This window comes from Gossypium hirsutum, chromosome D11 (genome assembly GCF_007990345.1).
Source record: "Gossypium hirsutum isolate 1008001.06 chromosome D11, Gossypium_hirsutum_v2.1, whole genome shotgun sequence".
NCBI lineage: Eukaryota > Viridiplantae > Streptophyta > Magnoliopsida > Malvales > Malvaceae > Gossypium > Gossypium hirsutum.
In genome coordinates, this window is record NC_053447.1 from 66,477,674 (window position 1) to 66,492,929 (window position 15,256).

Consider the following 15,256-nt stretch of genomic DNA (forward strand, 5'->3'; position numbering starts at 1 on the left):
AACATCAAACAATAGTTGTTGACTATACACGCTATATCATATTTACTTTTTCATCTTGATCACCCAACTTCTAAATCGTTTTTATTTTAATTATAAAAAAATATTTTTTTAAGTATTGATCAGAGTAAAAAATTACTCAAGATTAAAGTAAAAAAGCAATAAAAAATATAATAATGCATTGTCAATATATACTTATTTACTCCTTTTAATTTTTTTATATTAAAATCTTAAATTTCAAAACATCAAAATCAATTAAATAAATTATTAAGAAAATTATCCCTAAATAGTATAACCAAATTGATATTATGATATTAAAATTAATTAATTAATTTAATCTCTTAAAATTTACAAGTTTATTTTATGTTTTCAAATTAAAATTAACTCAAATGTGACTTTTTTTCTGTAAAAAAATTAAATATTTCCATAGACAATGCATACCTGTACCCAATATTCGAGAGTCAGAGTCACATGGCAAGAAATAACACAAAAAAGAGCCCAAGAGAAGTGCTTGCCCTATTCAATCTTTCAAAAGAGAACAAACATTTTCAGTATTCCTTTGCTTTGCATCTTTTGATGTGATCAACAAAGCTTTGAAAACAAAAATGGAGTAAAACAATTATCAGTAGGAATTTCCATGAACTAGTAGGGTTCATAATTAGCAGTTCTATCAAGACTATTTTTCGGGTTGTTCCCGTATTTTACAAACAAGCCATAGTCACTAGCTAAAGAAAATTCGGACAACGAATCACTAACCTGTTCCAGGTTCTCGTGATACCCAAAGTCGGGTTGCATAGATGAGTATGAATCGTAAACATAACCTGTCTCCTCTAACGCAAACCGAGTATAGGGTCTACTAGTAGAAAACATTCTACAAGAAACCGTGTTGTAAGAGGAGGATTCCGGTGTTGATAAGTTATTGAAGATTGAGAACGTATCTCCATTGCTTGCATCAGCATAATCTACGGTACTGAATGAGTCTCTAGCACTCTCCGTTGTGAAAGATGCCTCGTCTGAGCTTGTGAAAAGGGACCAATCACTTGATGTAGCATCGGAGAACTCCATGTTAATAGGATCAGGAATGTTACCATTTGTGCTCTGCCTAAGAATGTCATTACCATTGTGGTTGTAACAACCGGTTGCAGTTCTGGGACTGAAATCTGATACATGCTTGGGGCCAACAGAGCAGCTGCCAGATTTACTTTGTGCTGCTCGTGAAGGCCTCTCGGTTTTTGATACGAGGTGCCTAGTAGGAACTTGCTTCCGTATGCTCTTTTCAGTGAATTCTCTTTGAAGACGAGGACATGACCTTTGGAAGAATCATATAATTTCAAGAGATAGAAAAGAGCATCAATACAGAAACCAAAAGTAAGATTCAACACGACAAAGATATTATAGCAACAAAACTGACTGGAGTTTCAACATTTAAAGCCGCAACATTACATAACTTATATGTTATCCACATAGAAGATTGGTGATAATTAAGATGCAAGAAATTGCTAAGAAGTAACATTGTAAGACAATATCGACAAAATCTAGCCGGCTACATGGCTAGAAAACTGAGTAAGGGAAAAGGGAATAAAAATAAGGGAGAAAACACGGAAAGGAAGATGGGTGTCTACCTCATGTAAAATAGGATGTATGCGCCCTCAGACATCACCTGGCTCATTGAGACTGGACGTACCTGTAAATGAAAAAGGAATCAAAACCGTATTTCAATACGGTTGCAATGAAAAAGAATCCGGACAAAATAGTTAGAACTTACATATTTAAAAAAATGCAAACAATCGTGTTAACTCATGAAATATACAACATGCTGACAAATGTTCATGGAATAACAGAACGAAGGCTATAGTTCGAATAAACAATCACTGGCTATCTTTTATACCTCTGTATCATCTATCCTGAACCAGTTGCCTCGCAAATCTTTTACGTATGACACATAATGTCCTGAAAAAGATGCATTCAGGGTATCCAAATGCACCACAACAGCATAAAGCATGTAAAGTGGGGGGATGTCACCTGTTCCAGTCATAAAAGGAACCATGTCGAGCATGTCGGGGAAAGTGATACACTTGTTTATTTTTCCATATTTTCCCTCCTGATTAAGCAACAGCCATATCAAAAAATAGTCATCAAATAACAAACAAACCAAAAAGCAGTTTTAGCAAATACTTCAAGTCAACAGATACGGAGACAGGAATGCAAGACTTGGAAGGTCATATTCCCATAACCATACGGATATTTCAAGAAAAATGAGAAGTCGGAGCAACATAGCAAGTTCTGAGATATGCTATAGCACTTATAACATGACATTAATAGAGGAGTTGGTATGGCGTAGAGCGGAATGATACCTGAAACCGCTTTAAGACAATTGTCAGTATATTAGGAGCCTCATCTATGCACAACTGCTTACGAGCCCGAACATAACCGGCACACCTGCAGAGCCGATAAACCAGAAAAATTCAGATCTAGTCTAACAAAGGAATAATAACACAATAAAATAAGGTTTTCACACCTTCCACACCGGTACATGTTTTCGCCATCCAAATCTTCGGGTGTCGTAAACTGAGTTAGTGCATCTTCCAATGATTCAACCCAACCATATATCTCTAAAGTAAGATCCATAATGTTTTCATATCTTTCCGACTCATGAAAACATCGTAGACATTTTACCTGATTACATGGAGATCGATCATACATATTGTGTAATATAAAAGGTTAACAAAGTAAAGTAACTATAAACACCTTTGATCGAAGACGCCCACCAAAAGTATGTTGTATAAATGTCGTCTCTTGCAACCTCGGGTCAACCTTGTGTTCCCCACCTAATCTCTCCAAGCATATGGATTGCATTGAAGCAACCAGGAGTCTAATGGACAAGAAATGAACTTTCAGAGAGCCAAGGAGATGAAATTTTCATTCTCATGATAAACACGTAAAAACATGAAGCAAAACTCAAAAATCTCGACACATAATGAGGGGGAAAATTAAGGGTTTGGGGGGATATTGGATATTGAATCATGTAAACCTCAAGAACTCATGTGCATCTTCCTGGCTTCCATCACCCATCTGACAATTAATACTTCGGATGTGCGAAAGGATCCTAGTAGAAGACAAGGGGCCCCCACTCTCTCTTAACAACATCACATGTTGTTCAAGCTCACACATAAGACACCAATCTTTCCCATAACCTACAATGAATTAAAAGGTTATGCTATGCATGTGGCCAAACAGTGACATCATTCTAATGTACAAATAACAAACAAGTGAACATAAAAATTTTTAAAAAAAAGTACAGGCTCTTGAATGTGATTGACGCAGCAAATAGATGCTGAGAGGCTTTGTGCAGGTTAAACACTGCAGAACAGCATTGGCATAACAACTGCAAAATAAAAACAATAATCAATCCATAAAACATTAGCTCCTATTATTTTATGTACTTACGAACAAGTCATCCATTTAAGGAAACTCCAAAAAACGCATCCCCGGATTACAAGTAGAACTATTGAATCGCGAAGTTTAGGTAATGAACTACATATACTTTGTAATTAACAATCAAGAATAAGTATAGCATGCTTAAACTATAAGTCAATCATCATTATTTCTTTCTTTTTGTTAATAGGAACATATATATCCTACACGTCATGTTACTCGGACTCAGGTGAGTGTGTTAGATGAGGGATGTGTCCAACATGAGTATCTTCATTTCTATGTTTTTACATGTAATTGATGGTCCTACAACACATGTATTTGAAGTATCCATAATCATGTCCATATATGTGCCGAGCATGGATGCTTTCAAGAAAAATGAAGACCATACTCCAAGTAATATTGCAGATATGGTAGAAAATAGGATCATAAAGCAATAACATTGATACCTGTTCCCTATATTTAGAAGTCCCCTTGGTGATAAGTCGAAGGCTTCACACTGGAAAAATTTTACAAATTCTTCATAAGGAAACAGTGTCTGAAGCGGCACAATAGCGGATCATAGTCAGAGTTTTCCTTTCACAATTCAAGAGCCAAATGAAACTAAATGGGATGCAATAGATATTGATCATATATAAACATAAAGAAAGTATGAAACTGACCTTTATTTTCTTCCGTCTCTCGCCACAAAGCGCAGAAAAACTGCTCCTGGCAGGCTTTGTTGACTTCTTTAAACCCATCATCTCCATAATTCCGCCGCTAGCTGCCCCATTGGTTCCTTGTGCCCGAATGGCACCCGCCATTCCCGAAACTTCTGCATGAAAATCGTAAAACTATGAAAAATTACATTAAAAAAGGCTTAAATATCAAGAAAGAAGAGCCAAAATATTACTTAATTCATTTGGAATTTGTCCCTTCCTCCCCATTTCCGTACATAATTGTTCTACGGGAACTTTCGCTGCTAATTTAGGTGATTTAGAGATTTTGGGTCCTAAGGAATGCACCGAACTTCTAGCTTTTGTGCATTCCTTCACGGCTGTCATCCCAGAACAGTCTAATTCTACTGATTCGCCACTATAACCATTTTCCCGATTGACTAAATTCTCTGAACTCTGGAATAAGGCATTTTCAGCTTCACGTGCACTCAGACCATCTTTTGCAGAATATGGTGGGCAGGAAAATTTATAGTTGCTTTTTGGTTCAGACTTATTTCCGCATTGGCTTTGATGTTTATGATTCTCATGCATGACCATACTTGCATTTTGTCTCTGAGTATGCATAGTTGAGCCATTGGCATTTTGTGGCCTTAACATACCCTCTTCCGATTCGACAAATCCACTAGTTCTCAACTGCAGCAGTAGCTCGATGTTACTAAACTACATATTATTAAATAAAAGATAAAATGTTCTAGGTAAAAAGAATAAAGATAAGAACCTTATGCCTTATAAAAGCCTCTTTCAAAGAAATATTATTAGATGCTGAACTACTAGCTCTAGTCCTTGAGGTTTCCTCACAAGAATCAAATATAGTTGCATCCTCTCTTTGCAACATGTCTTTGTTGGATTTACAAGGAATTCTCTTCTCTGTACTTCTCATATCAGCCAGACGGTCTTGAGAGGAATCAACCGTAGAACAATCCCTGTTAGCAAATACAACAGTGGTTAATGGACAAATATTTGTATGATCTAAAGGTGCTGTTTTGATGATAGCCTGCTTATTAATGTACCCAAAGAACTGTGAATTCATGTTGTCACCGAGTAGTGCAGATTCTCCAAACGAGGCAACACTAGGAGATGAACTTGAGCTTGTATTCTCTAACTGCAGGCATTCTTGCTTATGTACTTGCCTCCAATGAATAATCTGGCACCTCCCAGAACTGCATAAAATCGTCCGTTTAAAATTGAGAAATATCATGATGAAAGGGATAATAAAGGTCAAGGTTATATATATGGAAAAAGTGAGAGATCAACTTGATGAGAGCTTGCGGAAAATCCAGCAATCTATTATGACATACGGTTGGGCAGCAAAGAGCAAAAGATTTCAACAGATGGTTGTTCCTAACATATATTATTACAAGTTTATTTTATTAAGACTTCAATGTCATCTTCTGGAACTCTTCCCTCCCTTCTTTTCCCCTTATCTCCACTCACCTCGTTTATGGAGCACTAATAATAGGCTAGGTTATTAATCCGAAATGACAAAAGAATGTTTAGGAAGAGCAGGAAACCAAGCAAGCCTCTGAAGAAAGCCAGAATAAAATGCTCACGGAAATTAGAATGAATTGGGAAAGAAATTAAATCAACAAGAAATTTCAGCAAAGTTTCAACAATCAAGTGGTTTGTCAGTAGAATGCTAGACTTTAGTTCCGATGATCAAGGTTCAACCCCTAACAACCTATTGCATCCAAAAAACTTTCAACAATCAAATCAATAATAAATAAATCAACCCATAATGCTTTGTTCAAAACAATCAACCCGTAACAACAAGAACATTTTATCATCGATGAAATCTAGCTTAGTCGTGGATTTTTATTCCGAAATGCTGCTATTAGCATTAATTCCATATTTTAAAAACATTCAACAACAACAATAATACATTGCAGCAGCTAAGGGATAGAATATACCAATATTTGACAGCCTTGCATCTCGAGCAGCGAGTTGTCGCAGGACCAAAGCACCAGGCACATGCATGTAATCCATTCTTTGAAGAAGGAACAAGCGGAATAACACTGGCAGCAGCCATTGTTTCAGCTCTAAGAGCTTCTTCGGCAGCAAGCTGAGCAAGTAAACTTATCTGTTCTTGTTTCTTTGAAGCCTCACTCCATTTCCCGAGTAAGAAGTAAGCAACAAGAGGAAGCACCACCAAGACCAGAAACAACGCAGGTATATCAGCTTCCCTTGGCTTGAGCATGTCTCCTCAAGCATTCTCATATCCAATACAGGCTTCACTATCCGGAAGATATCCTTAAAATGCTACATAAGTCCAGTGGAACAAACATCCGCACCAGCAACTTAAATTACAACACAAGAATCATGCTATGCCACTTCACCCTATCAAAATTTCAAGTCATTAGGTAATGCCATAAGATTGATGTACTAAATATTTCACCATCAATAAGGAGTCATAATCAATATTTTCACTAACGCATAAAGAGAGTAGCTTGACATTCTGGTTTGTATATTCTGCAACAAGTTGTGGTAAAAAACGAAAGCAGATTGCTTCTTTCAAGACTTTAGGTAGAATATAAGAAAAAGTTCAGGCATGAGTATCGAATATGTCTCCAGCACAAGTATGTTTTACTTTCTTTCTAAGTTCTTCTGTGTATTTAGAGGATCATACCCCCCCCCCAAATTCATGTCCAAATATGAGTATCACGTGGGTACCTGAGCTTAATATCAGCAAAGCAAATTCAGTACTAAGCTAGATATCAAGCAGCAACTAGTTCTCAAGATGAAAAAGCGGCATTTGACTTCCAATCTGCATCGAACAGCTCCTGTCTGGTGTCTGCAGCAACTAGTCCTCAAAGGATGCTTCAAGTTGGGGTAAACCTTTGCTCACTTAGTATTTAAACCTACCAGAGCATAGAAAATAAAACTCAAGACAACCAAAAATCTAAATTGGGTTCAACTGTGAATACCGTGCTTGACTCTACAACCATATGAAGATAAGTCACCCTCATTTCCATCCTTTCTATATTTTATTTCTCTGTCAATTTATAAATTTATATTATCTGTGCCCCGTGGCAATGCATTAAATCCGTTAAAAAAACTAAACACCTTAAATATGTCTACCTCTGAAATTTCCCAGAAAAGCCACAATCATTTTACCAGTACCTGATTAATTTTCCGGAACATTCATTGTAATAGAAGCAGTTCTAATTGATCAATTGCATAAGCTGCAATGCATGCCTTTAGAAAGAGCAACAAACATAAACGAAACGGGGCAATACTGAGCAAAGAGAACCATCTTTACAATATCTTGTGATTCACAAGGGCCTTGGAATAATTGAAAGTTTCTTTTGAATACCACAAATGACCAATTAATAAGCTTTGCCATCATTATTCAACCATCATTCCACTCATAAACACGTCTAGCCAAAAGATCCCACTTCCCAAATACAGCAAACGTTTCAACTATAGTTACTCTAATCAGGCACACCAAGTTAAGCCATTGAAATATATAAATGCATATACTCCTCCAAAGCACCAGCATTTTAGCTAGAGTTACATGAATCTAGCACACAAGATAAAATAAAGTTTGCCCATTTTGAAGTACCCATTAATATATCTAAGCATACCCAAAAAAAAAAAAACACCCACTAAATCAAGCATTTAAAAAATAAATAAATCTCCAGCCAAAAAGGAAAAAGAAAAAAAACCCAACTTTTCATCAACAAAATGGCAAACTCAAATGAAACGAAGCATTTTTACAATCTCAGATTCAAAAACCCAGGAAAAAAAGAAGCTAATAAACAAAACAAAGTACAACTTAAAATGAAATCATAGCAAAGTTGAGCAAAGCTTGAATCTTTCAGACCTGTTGTGTCTCATGCAAGTTGAAGAAAGAAAAAACCAAGCAAACAACGATTTTCTTTCTTGTTCTAAGCTTCTTTTTTCCAAATTTACTTCAAAAAAATAAAAGAAAATAAAATTCTTTGAGTCTTCAAATGGTAAACAGCTTTTGTCTCTTTCTCTCTTATCCTCTTACCGCTTTTTAGATTTTGTCAAAAAAAAAATTATAGTCTGCTCTACTCAGACCCAAAGAAATGCACATTTAACTCTGTAAGACACGTGGTAGATGTCTATTTGTTAAATAGGTGGGGACCACTCTTTGAACCGTGTGTGGGGATTAGGGATCTGGTGATGAAATCACAATGATTCATTTTCAGCCGTTGGATTTGTGGAATAAGGAATTTTAGAGATGGGGTTTTCTTTCTTAAAATAAATAAAAAAATAATTGTTAAATAATGAATGGAATAATTGTGTCTTTGTACTGACATTTTGACTACAGGTCAACCACGTGGGGATTTTGTGAGTAGTGGAGTCGTTGGGCCGGCCCATCAATCTCTATGTCAATTTTATTTAAAATTTTAATATTCAAACCAAATCCCTAAAAAGAAAAATTGTTAAACTCATATTTAGATCTGTTCCACTTTTATATTATCTTAATATTTACAATATTAAATAAAAACACGTATTATAAAATTTTATAAAATTAATTATACCTAACTACAATAATTAAAATTTCATAAATTTTAATTAAAATGTACAAAATTAATTATAAAGTTTAAAAAGATATTTTAATAAATTTCCTAATCTGATACAAACCCAAACCCCGAACACAAATTTCAAAAAAATTAGAACGATGTAAGATCATATCGAATCGAAATCTATTGGATTCAAATTATATTACCATCCTTAATCCATATGCATTATTCAAAAATAATAAAAAGTAGAAAGTATCAATATTCATTTCTTTTATAATTAAAATTTAGGCATAATAAATTGTTATGTTCGTCTATTTTATAGAGCCAATAAAAAATAATTTACGACCTCTCCTTACCACATTATTCATGGTCCCTATCAATTAAAAATAAACCCCTCATCTCTTTTGTTCACATCATCTGTGATCTATCTTTACTATCTGTACATAAAATATGAAAAAAAATAATAATGTGTTTATTTTTAATTGATAGGGACCATAAATAATGCAACAAAAAGGGCCCATAAAATAATTTTTCCAAGAAACAGTAACATAAGTGACCATATCTAAATATTACTACATGACATGAAAGAAATAATATATGTATATATATCAGTGTGTGAGATAAATAACAAGTTATTCTAGAATTTATGGTTGAAAGAATTAGAAGATGTGAATATCAATTATTAATTATGATTTAAACTCAGAAATTCGAATCTCATCATATCTCTCCATTTAGAGCCTCTTTGTACCTCTATATATATATATATATGTGGGTAATGTGTCGAACATAAATATATTCAATCATTTTGAAGTTTTTCTATCATTGGAGGTCAAAAATCTCCATACCCGAGTTCTTGAGTTACTGCTGAAAAATGAATAGGGTATCTCCACCTAGAAAAGAAAACAATCATGTGGTGCTAAATATTTTCTTTTTATATATAAAAGAATTATTAATTTCAATAAAAGGGTTGCATGTGTCGAGATTCGAACTCTAAACTTACTAAAAACGGAGGCTTAGTTACGAGCTCGGTTACACTAAATATTTGGTTTATTAATTAGTGGAGATCATGCTTATAACCATCAATATATATGGAAATTAGCTAGCAGCCTAGCAGCAAAACTCAAAGATGTCATTGTCGAAACAAAGGATGGAATAAGGTAAAAATTTCTCAAAGGTCAAGCTTCAATCCGAAGCACTGTTACGATATCTTCGATCAAAGGCAAAAAGAAAAAAGGAAAAAAACTAAAAGCAACGATTGCGACACAAAAGATGGAAACAACAAAACGAAGGAAAGTTCTTTATCATCCCTTCAACAAAGTTTCTCTCTCCATTGGGAAGTCACCCAATTCCATCCATGGATCTTAGAAGGCTCAACCAATCAGTTAACGCGATGTTGGTCGGGTAACTCGTGGCCTCACTGGTGTCTTTGAAGGACTTACCCTGAAAGTTAAGAACGAAACACAGCGTTAGCTTAATAGATGACAAATTTTACGAGCATGGAATTTAGAGTGAAAATTAGGGGAACAAACCTGATTGGCTGGGTTCCTAGTACCATCCCACTACAATTCAGTGCAACAATGGCGCTTTCCGCCTGTTCAGGAAATGGAAATTATTAGTCTGAGTTAAGGCAAAAAAACATCGCACAGGGAAGCTATGAATTCGGAAACTAGTAAAGCATTAGGCAAAAGAACTCCAAGGTAAACAAACAATTTGATCATGCAACCTGATCCAGTAACATCTATGAAAATAAACCGCGATACTTTAATGAACCAAGAAAACATCATTCAACTTACATATTATATATATAGGATGTCTGGCATCATGTCAACAATTTCTAGGATTTAGAAAATGACAAAGGAACATAAAATTAATGAAGGTTTAAGGAAAGCATTAATTGAAAAAACCCATTATCGAATGTCTTGCAATTACATACATATAAAGTGGGATGGAGATTAAACACGGAGAGCTAAAGACTACATGCTCAAATTGGGACTATACCTTAGAGGTACAGAGTGAATAGGACCAAATCTTTCAGAGTGGTCGATTAAGGACTTTGTGCCGAGCTCTAAGTTATTAAATTCAGCAATTTGCATCCACTAGAAAACTTCATATCCTAACCATATCCATTTCCCATCCTCTAAAATTGAGTAGCACATGCCTTTTAAGAAAAGGTTGCATCCAGATTCAAAAAGGATATAAAAAAGCTAATATTCCCTATACGTGTAAACGGTTTCTATAGTACTGTTTATGAGATATAGCACTCTCTAATGGTAATGTGGATACAATTTCATAGGCAAAGCACAATAATCTCACTCAGAAAGCTAACTAAGTTTCACAGGCATGCATGGGTTTTCTTTAGGGGATAAATTTGCAATAATAGTTTGCAAAGAGGCTCGGATGATATAAATAATTTTTAGCAGCAAGAAATATATATACACGCTAATTAGAAGCCGAGCCAGAAACATATTTTTCAGAGAATCATAAACATATTCTGAAAATATATTTTGAGCCAAAATTTTCCAACATCAATCTAGAGAACAAGAACTTACCATGGCAAATTCAACAAAAGCAATGCGGGTCGAATGCACATTATCCCCTAGAAGCCTCAAGCGAGTGACCTGAGAATTAAAAGAAAATCGTGTCAACCTTCTTTCTAGAAACAGCTAGAGAGAGTGAGAGAATGCATGATACTGATACTGATACTGTACTAACCTCACCACAAGCGGATTCAAAGAAATTCTTCACTTCAGCTTGAGAAACCTTCCATCAAAGAGAAAATTCTCATGAGGACTAAATCAACTAGGTTACATTAAATAATTTACATGCTGCTGGAAGAGGCTAAAACCGGTTACTGCAGTGACAAAAGATAAGAACTTGGACTCCAATGTGATCATGGGCACCGGTACATGTCCGATACGGGTATGTTCATTTATTCCAAGTTCTTTATCCATTTTTGAAGGGCCCTTAGAGAGCCATATCCATACCCATGTCTGGATATGGGTTAAACACAGGTCTCAAACATGGGTGCCTCAACAAAATGAAGAGTTGGAGCAACATGGGATAAAAGTCAAGAGTATGAGCAATTAAGGGGGTTACCTTCTTGTCAATATTTGTACAATAAACCGTTCTGGTACACATTTCCCTTTCATCTTCGGACTGCAATTGTAGTTATCATGATTCTCGAGCGTGAGACTAGAAAAAATATATATAAAGAGAAACTCCAAGAGGTATTCAGTAATGTGGAAATGGACTAGGGGAAAACCGAAACAGCTAAGAGCCAGAAAGTTATTCATCCATACCCGAGGGAGAAATGTAGGGTTCACAGGAAGGATAGCAGTTTTTGAAGGCAAGACCCTAACTGGATAAAACCCGAGCATTGTCCCACCAAGGTTCAAAGCAGTTCTTGCACCTTCTGTGATAAGGCAGTTCATATAAAATGTAATATGTTAACAAATGTATGTATTTATAAAAGAAAATTTTATATTCAATCCGTATCAGCTGCTTACCTTCATCTGCAAATTCCACAAATGCAAAGCGAAGAACTGAATGTGGATCACCACAAACTCGGCAATCAACAACCTTTAATAAAAATTCCCAAAACACTTCAGGAATGTCATAAATACGGTAATCTTTCACATAAGCGATCAAGTAAGAAGCAATCCTATCAAGTAGTATCAACCAAAGCCCCAGCATCCATTTTTTGGGGCCTCTGAATGAAGAATGAAACTAAAAAAAGAAAACTTTGCATCGTTTTGCAGGTATTAGGCAAACACAGAGCTCTAAGATGGAAATGATAAAGCTTGAACATTATTGTAATCTCTGAGAGAAGGCATTAAGTTGTACAAAATGCAGCTTTAGACAGGAACGAGCGAAATTACAACAAAAGCTTTAAAGCCAGAGATCTTTAACTTACTTGTCCACAGTTACTAAATAAGCCAGCAAGTTGTTCTTCAGTGATCTAGAACAAGACAATGAATTTCGCAAGTGACTTCTCGAAATCATAATGATACTATAAAAAATAACTAAATGATGCCATTGTTTAAACTTACAGTCTGATCAATATCCGAAACATATACAGTTCGCTTAATGCTATCATCTCTTTGAGCACGAAAAGCTTTCCCATTAAGCTTTCTTCTACCCTGGTTGTAGTTATTTCTTCTCTGATAAAAAACAACCATTTATCAAATATAACCGACGAAAAGAAAAATGAACAAATATGAGACCGTTACGTGTCGATATTCGGCATAACCTTATTCCATATATGACAAGTGGATCAAGAAAATCTAACTCCAATTGAATCCAAGTTCCAACAAGTCGATCAAATTAATAATTAGACAATAATTAGGCAAATTGAAAACCTTAAAATCATAATGCCAGTAAAAGACAACAATTTTGTCAAATCTGAAGGAGAAACAATCAAAAACTAGTTTAAACTGCAGAATTGAATTATCAAAGATACAAGAACCATATGATATCCTAACAACTCCTATGATATCCACTAAAAACACCAAAACACTAAAAAAAGAACATTTTCCCACAAGACAAAAATAACCTTAAAAATCTTATATGTAAGTATATGTGTGTATATATAACTCAAAACTATCAAACACTCATCAGTCAAAACCCAAGAAAAAATGGAAAAAGTAAATGATGAGTGAAAAGAAAATACCCTTCCATTGGGGAAATTCTCATTGCCTTGCTTATTAACAGGAGCCTGATTAAAATCACCAGTTTTGGTGGGATTATGATGATAAGATGATGGGAAAAATTCTTTGGCTAAAGGATTCAACTTTGTGAACATATCAACAAGCTTTTGCACATTGAATTCCTTTGATTCTGATTTGGATGTTTCAACAACCAAATTGTTGTTTCCATTAGCTACTGCTGCCTCGCCTGAATTATCAGCCACTGCAGCCATGGAATCAAAACCCCTAACCCCCCGGAGAATAATAAAAGCAAAAAATACCCAAATGATCAAATGAAAATGGGAATTTGCTTTTGTGAATTTATTCTCTTGTATTTAGAAAGAGCAAGAAAGTTAATAGCTTTACAGATAAAATTAAAAAACAAAAACTTTTTTTATGCCTAATAATAGATACCCATTTGAGCAAACAGATAAAAAAATTGTCTAGAATGGAAATAAAGTGAAAATGCAGATTGGATTTCCTTATTTGAAATTAAACAAATAAAAAATTATCACAAGATCATTTAACAAAGGATAAGAATTAGGGTTTTGAAGGAACTGAAAGTCTGAAATGAGTATCAAAGAAAGAGAAAATCCAGAGAGCAAAATGGAGGAAGGAACGACAGTTTTTCTTTTGTTTTGTTTTGTTTTATTTAATAAATAATAATTTGGTAGAGACAATTTAAAGGAGTAAGAATAAAGTGATGTCCAATTGTCAATTTCATCCTTTTATTTTACAAATTATTATAAATTACTCCTTTTATTTCAATTTGTCAATACTTATTATAAAAACTAAAATCAATAATATAAGTATAAATTTAGTAAAATTTAGCAATGCAACAAACCAATAGTTCAAATTTATGTTTTTTAAATGAATATATTAACTTCTTTTTTCATAAAGCACAAACATCAAATTTTAATAAATTAAATATAAAAGGACTAATATATAAATTTTGTTAAAATAGAGGGATTAAATTTATAATTATAACCTAAAGTGAAAAGTGATAAAAATAGGAAAGCTATGGAAAGCTAAAGACGTAAACGTGACTTAAGGCTTTTTGTTTTTATTTTATTTTATCTGTATTATTTAAAATGTATTATTTGGATATATATATTATCATAATTTATGACTGCCTATTTTTAGAATTTGTTAGGATTACATTTATTTTCTCTTTCTATTTTTTTTTATTTTCATTTTTTAAAATTTAAATGTTTTCCATAATCACTTAAATAAAAAAATTATATTTCAGCAATTCAAAGTACAATTAAATAAAAAATGATAATTTAAAAATATATTATGATAATAAAACTACTATATAAATATATATTAATAAATAATAATAGTACTTTTATTAATATTTAATTATTAAATTCTTACAATCCAATCATCAACACATTAGAGGAATAAGATAATGAAAAATACTTGGTGACATTGAGAAGTGAGAATCATTTGTCTTGTTCCTTAAGGTTTGCTTTTCATTCACTATTATTTTTTAATTACTATTTTTTATTATATTATTTGTCGTATTAATTAATATCGATAATTTATTTTTTGGTAAATTACGTCATTCAATTATTACGTCATTCAATTATTACAAAATAATTATTTGGGATCATGAATTTCGTCTAGAACTACCCATAGCTTCTCTCCTGCCCATAAATAGGAGGATGTTACATTTCAGCGTACTCAAACTTACATACTCCTATATTTACAATAATACACATACCGATCAAACTAAAACTCAATTGATAAATCAATAAAACTTTTTTAGGCGATTTTCGTTAAATCAATAATGACATGGTTGTTAAATATGACTTGAAATTTTAAAAATAAAATAAAACTACACATAATTTCCATGTAATTTAGAAAAAGATAAATTCCAAAATCATTAAAATACAAAATTCACCGATTTTGTCTAGAAAAAACCTAAAAAATA

General features: G+C 33.7%; 2 protein-coding genes across 7 annotated transcripts; both read right to left on the reverse strand.

The window, feature by feature from the left end:
- Positions 1 to 491: 491 nt before the first annotated feature.
- On the reverse strand, positions 492 to 8,168 carry LOC107886173 (ubiquitin carboxyl-terminal hydrolase 15). 6 transcript variants are annotated; one of them, XM_041104927.1, is made up of 16 exons: positions 7,966 to 8,168; positions 6,813 to 7,000; positions 6,053 to 6,479; positions 5,156 to 5,305; positions 4,864 to 5,068; positions 4,322 to 4,778; positions 4,092 to 4,240; positions 3,879 to 3,928; positions 3,297 to 3,382; positions 3,029 to 3,191; positions 2,746 to 2,869; positions 2,516 to 2,673; positions 2,352 to 2,436; positions 1,886 to 2,098; positions 1,620 to 1,681; positions 492 to 1,306 (listed from the first exon to the last, which is right to left on the reverse strand). In XM_041104927.1, the coding sequence occupies exons 3-16, from the start codon at positions 6,337 to 6,339 to the stop codon at positions 640 to 642; spliced, it is 2,856 nt and encodes a 951-aa protein (XP_040960861.1). In that variant the 5' UTR covers positions 6,340 to 6,479; positions 6,813 to 7,000; positions 7,966 to 8,168; the 3' UTR covers positions 492 to 639. The 6 variants fall into 6 exon arrangements, with proteins under 6 accessions (XP_040960861.1, XP_016665524.2, XP_040960860.1 ...); XM_016810035.2 differs by having other exon boundaries at positions 3,879 to 3,967; XM_041104926.1 differs by having other exon boundaries at positions 4,092 to 4,243.
- A 1,599-nt stretch (positions 8,169 to 9,767) lies between these two features.
- On the reverse strand, positions 9,768 to 13,977 carry LOC107886191 (polyadenylate-binding protein-interacting protein 9). Its single transcript, XM_016810060.2, has 10 exons — positions 13,305 to 13,977; positions 12,685 to 12,795; positions 12,549 to 12,593; positions 12,142 to 12,214; positions 11,935 to 12,047; positions 11,732 to 11,791; positions 11,348 to 11,395; positions 11,185 to 11,253; positions 10,165 to 10,226; positions 9,768 to 10,075 (listed from the first exon to the last, which is right to left on the reverse strand). The coding sequence occupies exons 1-10, from the start codon at positions 13,551 to 13,553 to the stop codon at positions 10,018 to 10,020; spliced, it is 888 nt and encodes a 295-aa protein (XP_016665549.2). The 5' UTR covers positions 13,554 to 13,977; the 3' UTR covers positions 9,768 to 10,017.
- Between the last annotated feature and the right edge of the window lie 1,279 nt (positions 13,978 to 15,256).

What these genes read in the sequence shown, in the direction of transcription:
- LOC107886173 (XM_016810027.2), bottom strand. Translation starts at nt 6,339, where the DNA reads ATGCTCAAGCCAAGGGAAGCTGATATACCTGCGTTGTTTCTGGTCTTG. An exon ending in ACAAATTCCAAATGAATTAA is followed by an intron (nt 4,244 to 4,321) that starts GTAATATTTTGG and finishes ATTTTCATGCAG; the next exon opens with AAGTTTCGGGAATGGCGGGT. An exon ending in TTGTCTTAAAGCGGTTTCAG is followed by an intron (nt 2,099 to 2,351) that starts GTATCATTCCGC and finishes TTGCTTAATCAG; the next exon opens with GAGGGAAAATATGGAAAAAT.
- LOC107886191 (XM_016810060.2), bottom strand. Translation starts at nt 13,553, where the DNA reads ATGGCTGCAGTGGCTGATAATTCAGGCGAGGCAGCAGTAGCTAATGGA. An exon ending in TATTTAGTAACTGTGGACAA is followed by an intron (nt 12,215 to 12,548) that starts GTAAGTTAAAGA and finishes TTTTTATTAAAG; the next exon opens with GTTGTTGATTGCCGAGTTTG. An exon ending in ACCCTACATTTCTCCCTCGG is followed by an intron (nt 11,792 to 11,934) that starts GTATGGATGAAT and finishes CTACAATTGCAG; the next exon opens with TCCGAAGATGAAAGGGAAAT.